The sequence below is a fragment of the Oryza sativa genome, chromosome 7, assembly GCF_034140825.1.
Source record: "Oryza sativa Japonica Group chromosome 7, ASM3414082v1".
Lineage (NCBI taxonomy): Eukaryota > Viridiplantae > Streptophyta > Magnoliopsida > Poales > Poaceae > Oryza > Oryza sativa.
The window spans coordinates 3,965,832-3,981,584 of NC_089041.1; the positions used below are offsets into that span (position 1 = coordinate 3,965,832).

Here is a 15,753-nt window from a genome sequence, read left to right on the forward strand (position 1 = left end):
TAAAAAAACGGAGTTAGTATTGTCTTGCCGGTGGCTAAGAATGATGATTACTAAGGTAATTAGGCACTAATTTACCGGTGAGTTGCTGCGTGCAGCTGGTAGAGCCTGGGCCATTGCCCGTGCAAGCCGGGCCTCGGCGCCTACCAAAAACTGATGCCAAGTCGGCACACTGTGAATCGCCTACCAAGACGAGAATATTTCTTATAGACTCGACTGGAATTTCAGCACGGAATCTCTACTGAGGCATTTGGATAACTGGAATTTCAGCACGGAATCTTCCAAGAGGTATTTCTGTTGTTTATCGAGCTCCAGATGGGCGGCTATAAAGCAGCCAGCCACCATCAACATCCGTCATCGGCGGCGCCCAGGGCTTAGGAGAGTAACGTCGCCGGTCGTCAGCCAACCACCAACATGGAGACCCCCTCCTCCCCAGTCGCCCAACTTGGAGCGCCTCCGCCGGTTCCCCAATCTGGGAGTGCACCCACTTCGCCATCCATTACCGGTGCAGTCTCTCCATCGGTTGCTGTGCCATCGACTACAGCTCCTCCAAACGGAGAGGTTCGCCGAGTTAACTTGTCAGATTTATAATTATTTATTAAGTCATCCATTCGTGCGCACTATAACCTGTAGTATTTTTATAATCCATGCATGATTGTTTTTATATCATTAGCGTTAGCGTGACTTTAGTCGTTGCCTATAATTTTCTGTTTTCTCTCATCTGGAGTATACTCCTTTGAAACGTTGCCAATGGTGGTGTCCGTTCTGCCTATACTATCACTGACATGTGGGACCGACGACGTTATCCCGGACTTGGCCGATCGGGAGTCCCTTGACGCCCTCTGAAAAACCCCACGTCGCTGACGCTGCCGATGTCGTCGTGCCGAAGTCGCCATCGCCATCGCGTCGGAATCCGCCGCCGTCGTCGTCGCTTGAGCAGGGCGGAGAGGCGGCGGGATCCGCACGAGGAGGAGAGGCTACCGGATCCGTCCCTCCCGTCATCGCCGCCGACGGATCCGCGCGCATCGGTGGCGGAGAGACGGCGGGATCTGCGCGGGAGGGGGAAAGGCCGCCGGATCCGCGCGTATGGTGGGCAGCCTGCTTGGAGATGGCGACGGCCTTATGGCGCAGAAGCCCGACGAGGTTGAGGCAGAGCAGCGTGGTGGAGGACGGGATGCGCTGTGGCGTCGCGCCGTGGTTGCGGTGGTGCAGCGTGGAGGACGGGAGCACGCGGCGTGATACGGAGGCTGCGGCTGTGGCGGCGGGGAGGCGAGGAGCGCTGTGCAATCTGGACTGAGATTAGGGTTTCTTATGCGCATACAAAATGGGCCACCGTTGGTGTTTAGTTTCTTACATGGGCTTTGACCATGTTGGAATGAGTCCATTAAGGTCCCTCAACTATAGCCACAGTTTAACTAGCGTCCTTATAAAATACTCCCTCCGTTTTTTAATAGATGACGCCGTTGATTTTTTTTTCACATGTTTGACCATTCGTCTTATTTAAAAAATTTACATAATTATAATTTATTTTGTTATGGGTTGTTTTATCACTCATAATATTTTAAGTATGATTTATATCTTATACATTTACATAAAATTTTTGAATAAGACGAATGGTCAAACATGTGAGAAAAAGTCAACGGCGTCATCTATTAAAAAACGGAGGTAGTATAATATGGCTATATATATATATATATTCTGTCACTGCACACTGTTTTACTGACAAATTGGATACAGGGATCTTTTACCCGGGAGGTTTTTCTGTTCACCGTAGCAATCGGCATCTTCCTCGCACTCGCGGCACTCACCAAGGTCATCACCAACGGCTGGCCGATGGTCTGCAGGACACTCTTGGCGCCTTTCTCTGTCTGTGTGATCATTCTCCTAGCAGCTGGAGCGATTGCAGCCACCACCATGTCAAACCATCCTACATTGCATTTCCTGTCAAAAGTTGCAGCCAGAGTTTCCCTCATCTTTGGTATCATGATACTGGAGGTCCCGTTTATTCAGATGGCTGCAGGATTGTCTGCCCATGTTTTCGCGCCGATATTTATGATGGCTACGTTAGTTGTACTGGGGTACATCTGGTGGCGGAGCGAGCCTGACGTCGTGCGCGCGTTGTACTCACCGTTTTGCTCATGTTTCTTGCGTAGCCATCGTCAGGTTCAGGTTACTCCTCAGGCCGCTGACTACAATGTGTGAGGCAGAAGAACTGAAGATATCAAACTACAGGTGTACGATGTTACATTAGATATGTGAAAGTTGTGTTTTGATTTATTTCCACTTTTCCGGTTAACTACACAAGGTGGTGCGCTAGACGATCTGGGTTCGACGCATCACCCCTTCTAATTATTTAATTTTACGTCATTACCTAATATTCGTGTTTCTTTATTTATTTCCATTTCAATGAGATTGTAATTCATTTCTGAATCACCAGTAAAGCTGTTAGCATCGCCATTGATGTACTTTACAGTTCAGTGATGCTCTTTTGGGACAGACTATTTTGGAACAGGGGAATTCAGGTTGGAATTTCGCTTTAGCGGTATAATTCTCCAAGAGATACACGAAATTGTTATATTTCAAAAATAATCATCAGGGCCTGCTTGGCAAGGTCCGAAAATTTCAAATTGATCAAAATAGTCTGATGAAAACACAAATTGGAGCTAGAAAACAGGATAAATTCAGACCAAATCAGTAAAAAAGAAAACCTCTGCGCCTTCATGACAGTCCAGCATGAAGCATGAAAAGTTGAGATTTGAGACAAGAACACTGCATTACATCCTAGCAACTGCAAAACTAGACAAATCAATGAAAAATTCAGATCAAATCATCAAGGCCAGCACCCTTGTCTTCTCTCCACTACTGAGGCACCAAATCTGACCTTGTCGATTGTGGAACGGATGAGGGAGGAGGAGCCACCAGGATGGGGAATACGGAATACCTTTGGTGAGGCCTGGGAGGTGTTAACCAACGTCGTCGTAGATGAGGATGTGCTTGCCGTTTCCCCTGCCAGTGATACCGAAGGAGTCATCTCCAAGATACAAGACTCCTCCAATAGGCAATTGGGACTCCAGTGTCCGATTGGCTGGGAGCCTGGGATGGCTCCGGCAACGCGGATTGCGGCAGCCGGCGCAGCAGCCGCAAGAAGGGACCGGCGCAGCATATGATTGAACTGAATGCTGAACATTCAGCAATATCACTCATACACTCAGTCAGGCATTTCATTATGCATTTACAAAACAACCAGTGAACACAAACTCCCAATTTACGGAACCGTCATTCCGCAGTCCTGGTTCACGATCATTCATCATTGAATTAAAATCTTTGGTGTACAAAACACTAGTAATCCTCAAGCTTACAACACGGCTGGCCATTGGGTCTGCTCCAACATCGCTCGTCGTCGGACCTCCTACCACCTACGGCGCCGTGAGTTCACAGCACGATATCGCCCTTTCTCCGACGGCAGCGCAGGCTCAACAACACGGAGGTCGGCGGGTGTGGAGGTCGCCGCGGCGGCGCGGAGATGGGACTTCCTCCTCCCTTGGTAGCACGGATCTCCGGTGGCTCCGGCATCACCTTGCAGAGCATAAGCTTGGTCCGCTCGGTGGCGCAGCCGCGCAGGGACCACCGGCAGCGCGGGGGATCCCGTAGGTTGACCGAGCGGTGTGAGGGTATAGATGGCTAAATGGGCCGCCCGGCCCGGCATGGCCCGAGATCGGTCGGGCCAACACGGCCCGCTCAACGGTCAGGCCGGGCTGGCCCAAAGGTGGCAGCCCATTGTGTTTTTTATAAGTCTATTTTGCATCCCTCCTTTTTGGCCGTGTTTTATGGTTGCCGCATATACTTGATGTCGACTTTTTTTTTTTCATTTTTAACTTTTAATTTTTTAATATTTACAGAAATATATTACCAGCGAAAATATTTATAGAAATAGATCATGCCGTCAAGTAGACGGCGGCAAGGTGATATATTACATCTTGCCATCCAAGTTAAATACTCCCTCCGTTTCAAAATATTTGACACCATTAACTTTTTAGCACATGTTTGACCGTTCGTCTTATTAAAAAAAATTTGTGAAATATGTAAAGCTATATGTGTACGTGATAGTATATTTAACAATGAATCAAATGATATGAAAATAATAAATAATTACTTAAATATTTTGAATAAGACGAATGGTCAAACACGTACTAAAAAGTCAACGGTGTCAAACATTTTGAAACGGAAGGAGTATATTCTTTTAACTTTGTAATAGTTATATATAATTGTTCGTACCTCGAGTAGTTATCATAAAACTATTCAACTATTCAGAAAAAAAAGAGTACATCTTACGGGAGAAGGCCAGCCAAAATTAGTACATCTCATGGTGGATGCCAACAATCAACAAAACCTACCAATCCACACATTATTACACCTGAAAACGATCTCTAGCTCTGATTAATTTCAAACTTCGATTATGGACTAGTCAACACTTCCTAATAGCAGTGAACTTTGATTTGGCCATATGAATACTCCCAACTTTCATACCGAAAATTTTATCTTCAAACTATGAATTCTAAGGATATTCCCTTTTAGGCCGATCACTAGTTCCCCTTTTTATTTGCAGAGAGGAAACATGCAAATTTGATATAGAAATATACAAGGGGGAAGCATACATATGATGCCTATCTGCCATCCCAGGTACATGCCTATCTGCCAAAACAATCAACTAACCTACCAAGTACCAATCCTCCCATAATTGAACAGCTGGACCAGGAAAAATCATCATCTGTGTACATCTTAATTGACCATATTCATGCAAGCTCTGATCAAGTTGTGCAATGTCAGTATTATATTACTAAGTTAGTAGCTAGTTAGTTAAATATCAGTCTAATAAATGTCTAATCAGAGCTGTTAGTAGGAAAGAGTAGGTCACCAATCTCTCAAAGACTTATACAAGCTAGATTCCATCACCACACTATATAAACACACACACACCTGAACACCAGTCACACAACCAAATCAAGCTCAGCTTAATCAATCACCTCATCACACACTCTTAGCTAAGCTAAGCTAAGCTAAGCTAGAGCTAATACAAGAGCAAATTAATGGCGGTCGCGAGAGGAGTTGCACTGGCCGTCGTGCTCGCCGCGGCGGCGGCGATCCTCGCGGCGAGCCCCGTCGCGGCGCAGGGCGGCGGCGGCGGCGGCGGCAGCGGCAGCTGCATGACGGAGATAATCAGCCTGGCGTCGTGCCTGGGCTACATGTCCGGGAACTCGTCGGCGCCGAAGCCGTCGTGCTGCACGGCGCTGTCGAGCGTGGTGACGTCCAAACCGGCGTGCCTCTGCGCCGTGCTCGGCGGCGGCGCCTCCTCGCTCGGCGTCACCATCAACAACACCCGCGCCCTCGAGCTCCCCGCCGCCTGCAACGTCAAGACCCCTCCGGCGAGCCAGTGCAGCAGTAAGTCGATCTCCTTCCATTCTTCCGGCGAATCGCAGCCGTGATCATCACTGACCGTACGTCGTCGTCGTTCTTGCAGCTGTCGGCGTCCCGATGCCATCTCCGGCGACGCCGGCGACACCGGCGGCACCGGCGGTGCCAAGCGAGACTCCGGCGGGAACCGGCGGGTCGAAGGCGACTCCGACGACGGCGACCACCACCACCGGGCAGAGTGCTTCCGGCGGGAGCGTCGGCAAGGCGGCGTCCATGGCGACCGTCGTCGTTTCAGTGGCGTTTGCACTGATCCATGTTTGATTAATTTCTGCATGGGTTAATTTAAGCCGTTCGATTTGGTTGTGTCCACGTGTCCTTAATCGGCTTTATCATTGTTGTGTTGCGAATTTTTTACACTATTTTAATTGTATTGTGTGTGTGTTGAGTGTGCCATGAATTTCTTGATGTATTTTTCTTAATTGGTCTTGATTGTGTATTCATTATGTCATATTATTTATGAGAACATATTGAGGAGAGTTCAATTTGTTTCACCTATGGGTGTCTTATCCTATGGCCCGTTTGAATTAGACAAAGAAATGGATAATAGTTGATGGATGATATATTGCTTTATGGGATAATAAAATAAATAGTTGAAAGAAATTGATTGACAAAGGTTGTCTATGCATTTCTGACAATGAATGTTTTTTCATAAAAATTGTACTCCATCCGTTTCAGGTTATAAGATGTTTTGACTTTGGTCAAAGTTAAGTTTGACTAAATTTATAGACAAATATAGCAATATTTATATTACCAAATTAGTTTTAATAAATTAATAATTAAATATATTTTTATAATAAATTTATATTGGGTTAAAAATATTACTATTATCAAAATCAAAATATCTTTTAACCTCGGAGGGAGTAGTTTTAAAAGCGTAGCACGGATAATCCGATTGATAATCTGATACGCGTAAGCAGTTCGAGTGTTTCCCTAGATTCACAAATAGTAGTGATAGCTAATTAACTATGTGCAGTAATGCACACAGTTCATCCTGGGTGTCATACCAACATGAAACATATAGTTCTAATAAGAACATGAAACATACATTGATAATTTACTCTACAAAGTGTTTTGGCACCCATTATTTTTTAATTATGAATTTACATTTTTTAAGTAAAAAATGAAGGGGGTGAAAGGTTGGGTACACCTATGTACAAACAGTACCTCCTTTGCCTTGTAAAATGTAAAAAAAAAAAAATCTGTCGACAATTAGTCAGGCCATAAATTTTTCTCACTTTCACATTATTAACAGAGACTCTGTTTTTCTATTAGAATTCCGTTGCACTGATGACGTCTGTATGAATATAAAATTAAACACTTGCAAGTAATTAAAACTATTTCCTTGCACTGGTACATTTTCTCCTGCTGCATATATAGAACATAGTGCATGAACCTAATAAGCCAACTGGTAAAAATCTATGAATTGGCAGGTAGCATTTGGCTGGAGTTGGCCAGCCAGACTAATCTAACTATATGCAAGATACTACTCACCTACCTAATTAACCAGAATATAAGCACAAAAAAATGGCATAATCTGTTGTGCTTCGACTAAAAAAAACTCAAGTCAGTATAGAGCCTTTCGTCACTAAGATTCTGGGACATGAAAAGTCATATTTTAGTCACACTTGCTAACTGAACTTGTACCTCCTCTCAACTAAATATAAACAGTTCACTTAACCTAGAATTACATATAGATTTATTGAGATGGTTTGGTCACCAACTATCTCTTGACTGCATGCTCAAATCAGACTAGCTAGTCCTCTATGAATGCCATTAATTTCCTCATTACAATTCAGAGAAAATAATATGGTGAGCAATCACAAAAACATCTCCATCCATAAGATGGAATCCGTTTGATCAATCTCACAAGAACAAATCAATCTATCACCATCAACAACCCTGCTGGCCCCCGTTGGTTGGGATATGCTGATAATAAACTGTACGACATATTTTAAAATAATATTTTTGAGTAAAACTTTTATATACATGTTCTTAGCGATTTAACAGTTAATACTGAAAAATAAACTTCAATAAAAAATCTTTAAAATTAAATTTTGGCTACGACTGATTTCATATAGAGCGAACGATTGGAAGCAGGAGCAGATGTCCGCAGTATGTCGAGTACTATACTCTGAAGGGAAAAGTACACCGAAGGTCCCTCGACTTGTCATTGAGTTACGAAATCGTCTCCAAACCGCAAAACCGGGTATTTGACATCCTTCAACTTACAAAACCGTTCACTTTAGGTCCTTCGGTGGTTTTGATCCCGATTTTGTCTGATGTGGCGGCTGAGTCAGCGTGGGACCCACGTGGGCTCCACATGTCAGGCTGCCACGTCACACCCCTCTCTCTCTCTCTTTCCCCTCCTCTCCCTTCCCCCTTTCTCTCTCACTTTTCACCTCCATGGGCAGCCGGCCGGCGGGTGGGGAGACGGTCACCGGGGCATGGCTGGAGAGGATGTCCGGCAGCCGGCGACGCGGGAGAAGGGGAGGGTGGCGGCGGCGGGAGCACAGGGGGAGCATGGCGGAGGCGGCGGCCTCCGGTCTCCCCGACCTCAGCCCGTCTTCAACACCGAGCACCGCCGCCGTTCTTCTCCCCTGCTGGCCACCGGCCACGCCGTGAGCCACCAAGGTCGGGGACGCGGCGGCCGAGCGTGGAGGAGCGAAGGGTCGAAGCGAAGCCCGTCGGTGCAGCGGCGAAGAGGAACCCATTGAGGAGTGCTAGGACCACGTCGGCGCCGACGTGCACTTGGTCTCGGTGAAGAAAACGGGGAAGCCGTCGTCCCCGTAGCCAGGCTGCCTCCACGGCGCCCGCTCCACCTCCACACCCATCGCTGCGACGCCCGCCTCCGTGCCAACCGCCGCGGCGCCCGCCTCCGCATCCACCGCCGCGACGCACGCCTCCGTGCCAACCGCCGCAGTGCCCGCCTCCGCACTCACCACCGCAGCGCCCGGCCCCGCCTTTGCCTCTGCGCCCACCACCGCAATGCCCACCACGGCGCCCGTCGACGCCCACCGCTGCGTCGCCCAGCCACACCTCCGCCGACTCGTCGCCCCCCGCAGCGGCGCCCGTCGACGCCCACCGCCGCATCGCCCGGCTCTGCCTCCGCCGCCTCTGTCGCCCCCTGTCGCGGCGCCCGTCGACGCCCACTGCTGCGTCGCCCGGCCCCGCCTCGTCGACCCCCGCAGCGGCGCCCGTCGACGCCCCCCGCCGCGTCGGCTGGCTCCGCCTCCGCCGCCTCTGTCGCCCCCGGCCGCGGCGCCCGTCGACGCCCACCGTTGCGTCGCTCGGCCCCGCCTCCACCGCCTCGTCGCCCCCCACAGCTGCGCCCGTCGACGCCCACCGCCGCGTCACCCGGCCCCGCCACCGCCGCCTCTGTCGCCCCCCGCAGCGGCGCCCATCGACGCCCACCGCCACGTCGCCCGCCGCCGGACCTCCTCTCCCGCCTTGCCCCGACGACCCTCTCCTCACCCGCCGGCTGGCTTTCCATTGAGGAGAAAATTGAGAGAGAGAGGAGGAAGAGGAAGGGAGAGGAGAGGGGAAAGAGAGAGGGGGGTGTGACGTGGCAGCCTGACATGTGGAGCCCACGTGGGTCCCACCTCTGACTCAGCCGCCATGTCAGACAAAACCGGGATCAAAACCGCCGAATGACCTGAAGTGAACGGTTTTGTAAGATGAGGGATGTCATATACCCGTTTTGCGGTTTGGAGACGATTTTGTAACTCGATGATAAGTTGAGGGACCTTCGGTGTACTTTTCCCTATACTGAAACATCGCCAGTTTAACTTTGGCCCATTATTTCTGACAAGATTGGGGCCTGGTAAAAAAATTGGGCTTAAAGCCTCACCAACACAAAGAGCCCGGCCCACGGCCCACGCAAACATGCCCTCCTCCTACTCCTTCCCCCAACTCTCGCTCGGTCGCTCCCCTTTCCCCGCCGGCGGCGGCGCCAGGGGCGGCGGAGGCGGAGGAGGAAGATCCTGCGGGGGATGGAGCGGCGTGCGCCCTTGGGGCTCCAGCTAGCAGCAGCCGGTAAACCTAGCGTGTGTGAATATTACTACTGCACTGTGCGAATTTCACCTGTTCATAAATTGCGTTAATTTTTTTTCTAGAGTAAACGAGTCTTATATGCACCTTCACTTTGTTGATCTAATGCGGTAGTACTCGTCTTGTAGGTTCTACGTATGGAGGAGGGATATTCTTCCTTGATATTGTATTTCCGATTGATTATTCGTTTAAACATCCCATGGTAAGAACACTAAGAATTTTCACTTTATTTTTATTTTTTTGTCTTATGTTTGCTTAAATGTGCTATGGGGTTTCTAGCCCATCTACGTCTAATGCTTGTGTAGAATGTTGACATTTTCTCTCCTTGTATGTATGCATTCTACCTAATGCCTTGATTCATGAGTGATGATGAGTATGACCAATGAGTGATCATATGATCCCTGTTGTTGGGAAAAAATAAAATCTAGAACGATGTGACACTCCAATACAGTAATTATTGATATATTGCTATGGATTCTCCACACGGTAGCGGCGTAAAGGTAAGGTAGTAAAGACTTGCATCGAAAGAAATGCTTTTAAGAGACACCGGCATGGCTAAAATCTTGAAGAACTGGAACAGGAATTCAAATAGGGTGAATAATTGGTTGGGATAGTATTTTTGTATAGCTCCTTTTGGAAAAGCGATGAGCATTAGTATGTAAATGCATATGTCATTTTGTTTCAAAAGTCCAATGTCACCAAACTTATTTTAATTTATTCCATAAGAATGGTATAATTTAATTTGCTAAACCTTTTAGGAAATAGAAAATGCGCCTAGTTGTCTCTCAAGTTTTCAGACCCGAAAATTTTCGGCATTTAAACCGGGCCTAAATGACTGTTCAAGGACAAGCCCAGCAAATAGTGTGATGGTTTGAAGGACCTAGATTGCAAAAGAATTATGTTAAAGCCAATTTATTTTACTGCTAATTAACTCTATGTTTGCTTCTTTTGAAGCGGCTTGCGTTCATTTGAAGGTAAGAGCCATTTTACCTCTTTCCAATATGGTCTTGATTATTTATGAAGAAAACTTATCAGGAGATTGTTTTATGCTTAGTGTCCAAGAAATAAGAAATTAATTGCGCAGAGTTGCTAAAATGTTGTTTTCCTAGTTGCCTGCTGTTTTTTGTTGATACTGATGTGAAAAAGGTGTTCTTTTACAAAGAATGGTTTTGTCCATTGGAAGCCTTACTAATATGTGCTTGGGCATCGCATTCATCCTATGCTGACATATTTGTTTTCGTTTTGTGGATCTTGGCTTAGAATATAAGGGAGTCTGGTGAATAACAAAAAGCCTTCTAAATGCTGTTTTTCAGTACATTTAGTGGTGTCATTGACTAATAAGTATCCACCTGCTGGCCATAGCCTACAAGCCCTATGTGAGCACCTGCAGCTTGTTTTGGTGGTTACTAAGACTGCTACTATCTTTTCCAGCTATTACCATCATCAACTTATAATGACTTGATGGTAGGTAGGACAGGAGGGATCCAAACAGCCAACCTCAATCTCCGCTCTTCAGTATTTCATGGAGCATCTGAAATTCTCCCCCCATTCTCTAGATATCAGACCTGGAAGCCTGGAGCAATTCTAGCACTTCTTTGACTGAACACACAACCCTGTAGTGGCCTACCTTTTACCTTGACCAGGACATGGAACCATACAAACACCAATGCAGGCGAGGCGAACATGGCAAACATTTTTTTTTTTTGAACGACTCGCACGAGACGGTGCGAAGTTCTATTGATAGAGCAGGAAAAAAGTACAAGATTACAACCATGGAGAGTCGTAACCAGGAAAAGAAAAAAAATACCACCACCCACACGACGACATCGCCAACACACACGCCCAGGAGAAGACTAGTACCGGATCGGCTACCGCTAAGCGTGGCCGACCGCCACTAGACCAACAAAGGCATGGCTGGCGCACCGATGCTCCACCACCGCACAAGCTTTGCCGACATGTGGGACCCCTGCACCGGCGTCCTTCGCCGGCCAGCCTTCGTGCGCCGAAGACCGCGCCACACCCACCGGCAGCTCCTCCTCATACCTAGGTCGCCTCCTCCACCGCCGGCCGCGCCTCTCTGCGCCAAGCCGGCCTCCTCCACCAGACGCGCCTCTCGCGCCAATCCGGCCTCCCTCCATCGGCCGCGCCTCTCGCGCCAAGCCGGCCTCCATCTCCGCCGCCCGCGCCTCTCGCGCCGAGCCGGCCTCCGCTGCCATCGGCTGCGCTTCTCTGCGCCAAGCTGGTCTCCGACCCCTCCACCGAACGATGCTGCGCCGGCCAGCTGCAGCCGTCTCCCACGCCCTCGGCTAGTCAACCAAGGCCGCCATGCCTCCGATGACCGCAAACACGGTCACCACCACCACAGCCTTGGCTCCCGAACACCCAGCCACCTCGCCCCCGACTCCTTCCCCGCCGCCGACGTCGCCACCGCCTCCAGAATCACAGCCGCCGTCGCCGCTGCCACCGACGCCAACCACCGCCTCTGCAAATCGCTGTTGCGCCGTCGCCCTCCACCACCGTACAGCTAGTAGCCCGACGCCATGTCTTCCGCCGCCGTTGCCAGATGACACGGCAGCCACCACAGCCGCCACCGCCGTCGCCAACTGCCGCTGGCCCAGTGCCGCCGCCACCGCCGTCACCACACCGTCGCCGTCGTCGCCAACTGCCGCCGGCGTCCAGATCCGGCCGAGACCGCCGTCACCAACTGCCACCGCCGCCGTCGCCGACTGCTCCCATCCTCCAGATCCGGCCGAGAGGCGCGGATCTGGGGGCACCGCTGCCGTCGCCGCCAAGCATCGAGCCGCCGGCCACAGCAGCCGCGCCTCCGAGCCTGCCGCGGCCGCCCGCGCCTGCTCCACCGTCGCGCCTGACGCCGCCGTTGCGCCTGCCACCGCCTGTCGCGGCCGCCAGCGCCCACGCCTCGCCGACGCCGTGCCCACGCCTCCGCGACCGGATCCAGCTGCGAGCGCGCCAGATCTGGTGGTGGCGATGCCGGATCCGCCGCCATGAGCCTTGACGCCGGCGCCGCTCCGGTCGGCCACCGCCTTTGCGTCCACCCGCGCCAGGAGCTCGGGAGATGGCCGCCGCGAGCCCCGCCGCCGCCGTCCTCGCGAGCCGCCGGCTTTGCCGGCCGCTCGCTCAGGCGGCGGCAAGGCAGAGGAAGGGGTGGGGAAGGGCGGCGGCGGCGGCTAGGGTTCCGCCGCCCGAGTCGCCCGACGCGGGGGGCGACGCGGGGGCAAACTATCTGATTTTTTTCAACATGGCAAACATATTGATGCTGATAGTACTATAACCCTCCAAATAATTTGGCAATAGCAAGTGAATTTTCTCATGTTTTGTAGACAGTTGATAGCACAATTATAATAAGAAAAACACTGTAAGCTGATAATTGTGGCTTCATATTTGACGTTTCAATAATTAAAAAAAATATTTAAAATACTTTACTCTTCTAGTTGAACGTATTAACTTCTCAATATTGAAGGGAGTTGGAATTTCAATACAGTATATATAATAGAAGCATGGAACAATTGAGATCCCCCTGCTGTAATTTTATTTGATATTTTAGCATTAGAGGACCTCAACCTGTGATTATAACTGTTCTATCACTACTGTAGGTAACTTTCAAGACAAGGATTTACTACTGCAATGTTGACTCCACTGGTAACTTGAGTATGGGCATTTTAAGGGAAGGCTGGAGTCCTGCTTTTACTATTTCAAAGGTGCTACTTGCCACTAAAGCAATCATCGCAAACCCGGATCCATGTATGTTCCAAGTTTCAGCATATTATCAGGATAGTTATGTTTCTGAACTATCTTTTATTACTTAACATGTAGTCCTGTTCAAGCTAGTTGTAATATACACATAATTGTTGCTTCATTTCAACTTGAAAACTTCCTCTTGTGCCAAGCATTGGACGTTTATAGTTGACTGATAGAAATAAGCACGATAAAATAGCCGTGGAGTGGACGATGGGGTTTGCAAGATAGGCAGTTCTATCTGCATCTAAGCAAGATCACTGACTCTGTAAATGAATATCTTTGGCGTGCCCTGAGATGTAAAATGTTGGGAAAGGACCAATACTTTTTTTAGGTTGAGCTGTGACATAATATGTAGCCTGTGCATTCTATATTAGACAATTATTATGATGGTATTGTACTTATGAAAGCTGCCCTCAGTATTTCTTCAGAACCAATTCTTCCAATTTATGAGTAAGTTTCTTAAATGCTATTTATTGGAACTGGGCATTACCTCCTATCGCGAGGTGTCAGTGTAATTTGTTCAAACAAATAATTTAGGTTAACGACTCCAGTCAAAGCAAGTGAAGATGTGTCAGTACTCAGTCAAATCTTTTGCTTGAAACCAAATATTGCTGGTCCTCCGCTCTTAGGTAGTTGGGAATAGCTTCAAATACACAGCAATTTTCTTTATTTCAGAACTTTTCCCCTTCTTCCTAGCATTCCTTATGCTGCGTGATTCATATATACTGTCATCTTGCAAAATACAATTTTGATGTACTAGAACCTTATTATTTCAGAACAAATATTATAGATGTCTGTGGGCTTGTGGCAGAATATTGATCACTTGTTTGCTAATACTAACTTTAATTTCACTTCTTGTAGGGATTAAAGGCTACTAGGACAGGCACTGATCTTCCAAATGACCAAACCAGACTTTACCTCTGAAAAGGACATTTTACCAGATCACCTATTCCCAGTATGTACTATGCATCTACTGATCACATCAGGCAACCTATAACAACTCCACCCCTGAGAAGAAGCAAGTTGCTCATTCCGGTGATCTTTCTCCCCAAACCACTGACAATGGCCACAGAGTGTGGTGTGAACAAATCCCGCCGCTTCGATCCTGGCATGTCGAGGCGAACACGAAGATCAACAAGTCTCATCGTTTGTTATCAAGATCAACATGCGCCGTCCCTGGTGCAGCAGCTACGTCAAGATGACAAGCTGAAGACATTGTTCCAGCGCCAAGGTATGGAGCTTCAGCCACCATATCCATATGAAGATCAGGAGCTGCAAAGCGAAGGTGATGAACAGGAGACACCGAATCGATACCATGATGAGCAGGAGGAGAAACCTCACCATTATCTAGATGAAGAGCAGGAGAAGAAACCATTCCAGGATCAAGACGGAGAGAGGAAAACACCAAAGCAATATCTTGATGAGGATCAGAAGACAGTGCAGCAATGCCAATATGAGGACAAGAAGGTGCCAAATCAATGCAAAGATGAGGAGAATACTCCAGGGCAATACCAAGATGAGGAGCAGAAAATAGCTAAACAATGCAAAGAAGAAGAAGAAGAAGAAGAAGAGAATGCATTAGAGAAGTATCAAGATGAAGAGCACAAGTCACTCAAGGCACAACACCAATGCCAAGACACGGAGCGGAAGGCCCCGGGGCAATGCAAAACTGCGAAGACGAAGCTGATCACGCCGCCTTGTGCCAACGATGTGCCCCGGTTCTCCCTTCAGGATCTGATACAAGAGAAGCAGCTCCTCATCGGAGAAGCCAAGGCCACCAGCAAGCTCGGAAACGGCAAGAAAGCCATTGCTGATCGTAAACTCCCTCCACCTCCGGCTGCCTCCAGCGCGACGTTGGCTATGGTGATAAAGCGACCTGATGGGGGAAAGAAGTCGATGGGAGTGATCCGCCGGTGCGTGCAGGCCCTGAACCAGATGGTCAAGGCCAAACATGGCTCCAAGAAGAACAAGCCTCCTTTCTAATCAAGTGAGTACATGCATCTGGTCCAGAGTTCCCTGGTAGAATCAGCACGTCTCAGAATAATGCACTGTTACTGTGCAAATACATAGTTTTTTGGGGATAGTTCTTCAAGTTGTGCAGAATCTGCCAAGGAACTCTAGAGCAAGGCCAACCATCTTTTCAACTTTAGTAGTAAGGTGTCATGATCTATGTGTCATTATGGCATTTGGTCAGCAATATTTGTAATTACTCAATGATGTATCAGATGAGAAGCATCAGAGTCTAGCTAGTTCACGCGCTCTGAATGCATCTTTGTGCAAAGTTATACTGTATATTACAGGAAGTATGAACAGGAGGGAATTGCACAGTTCTACACCGACACTTTCTCTGAGTATCAGGTCAGAGATGGTGTTGGTGCACGCTCCCTTTCTATATTTCTGATAGTCACCTCCCCTTTTCATTTTGGTTTATGCGTGATGAATATTGAGAGTACGTCTTAGGGAAAGAAAAATGAATGC

General features: G+C 48.5%; 2 protein-coding genes and 1 long non-coding RNA gene across 5 annotated transcripts; all 3 read left to right on the forward strand.

Annotated features, from left to right (window-relative positions):
- The first annotated feature begins 405 nt into the window (after positions 1-405).
- On the forward strand, positions 406-2,450 carry LOC112939594 (uncharacterized). Its single transcript, XR_010742368.1, has 2 exons — positions 406-558; positions 1,735-2,450. It is a non-coding gene; the product is annotated as an uncharacterized lncRNA (long non-coding RNA).
- A 2,524-nt stretch (positions 2,451-4,974) lies between these two features.
- LOC9270363 (non-specific lipid transfer protein GPI-anchored 5) lies at positions 4,975-5,960 on the forward strand. The gene is made up of 2 exons (XM_015790227.3): positions 4,975-5,436; positions 5,516-5,960. Exons 1-2 carry the CDS (start codon positions 5,085-5,087, stop codon positions 5,728-5,730), a joined length of 567 nt encoding a protein of 188 aa, XP_015645713.1. The 5' UTR covers positions 4,975-5,084; the 3' UTR covers positions 5,731-5,960.
- Positions 5,961-9,383: 3,423 nt separating this feature from the next.
- On the forward strand, positions 9,384-15,669 carry LOC9266118 (uncharacterized). Of its 3 annotated transcripts, none has more exons than XM_015789568.3 (4): positions 9,384-9,501; positions 9,645-9,718; positions 13,131-13,278; positions 14,137-15,669. In XM_015789568.3, the coding sequence occupies exon 4, from the start codon at positions 14,233-14,235 to the stop codon at positions 15,256-15,258; it is 1,026 nt and encodes a 341-aa protein (XP_015645054.1). In that variant the 5' UTR covers positions 9,384-9,501; positions 9,645-9,718; positions 13,131-13,278; positions 14,137-14,232; the 3' UTR covers positions 15,259-15,669. The 3 variants fall into 3 exon arrangements, with proteins under 3 accessions (XP_015645054.1, XP_015645056.1, XP_015645055.1); XM_015789570.3 differs by having other exon boundaries at positions 13,131-13,235; XM_015789569.3 differs by lacking the exons at positions 9,384-9,501; positions 9,645-9,718 and having other exon boundaries at positions 13,176-13,311.
- The last annotated feature ends 84 nt before the right edge of the window (positions 15,670-15,753 follow it).

Coding starts and splice junctions, on each gene's coding strand:
- LOC9270363 (XM_015790227.3), top strand. CDS start 5,085: ATGGCGGTCGCGAGAGGAGTTGCACTGGCCGTCGTGCTCGCCGCGGCG. Junction 5,437..5,515: donor TCCGGCGAGCCAGTGCAGCA/GTAAGTCGATCT, acceptor TCGTTCTTGCAG/CTGTCGGCGTCCCGATGCCA.
- LOC9266118 (XM_015789568.3), top strand. CDS start 14,233: ATGTACTATGCATCTACTGATCACATCAGGCAACCTATAACAACTCCA.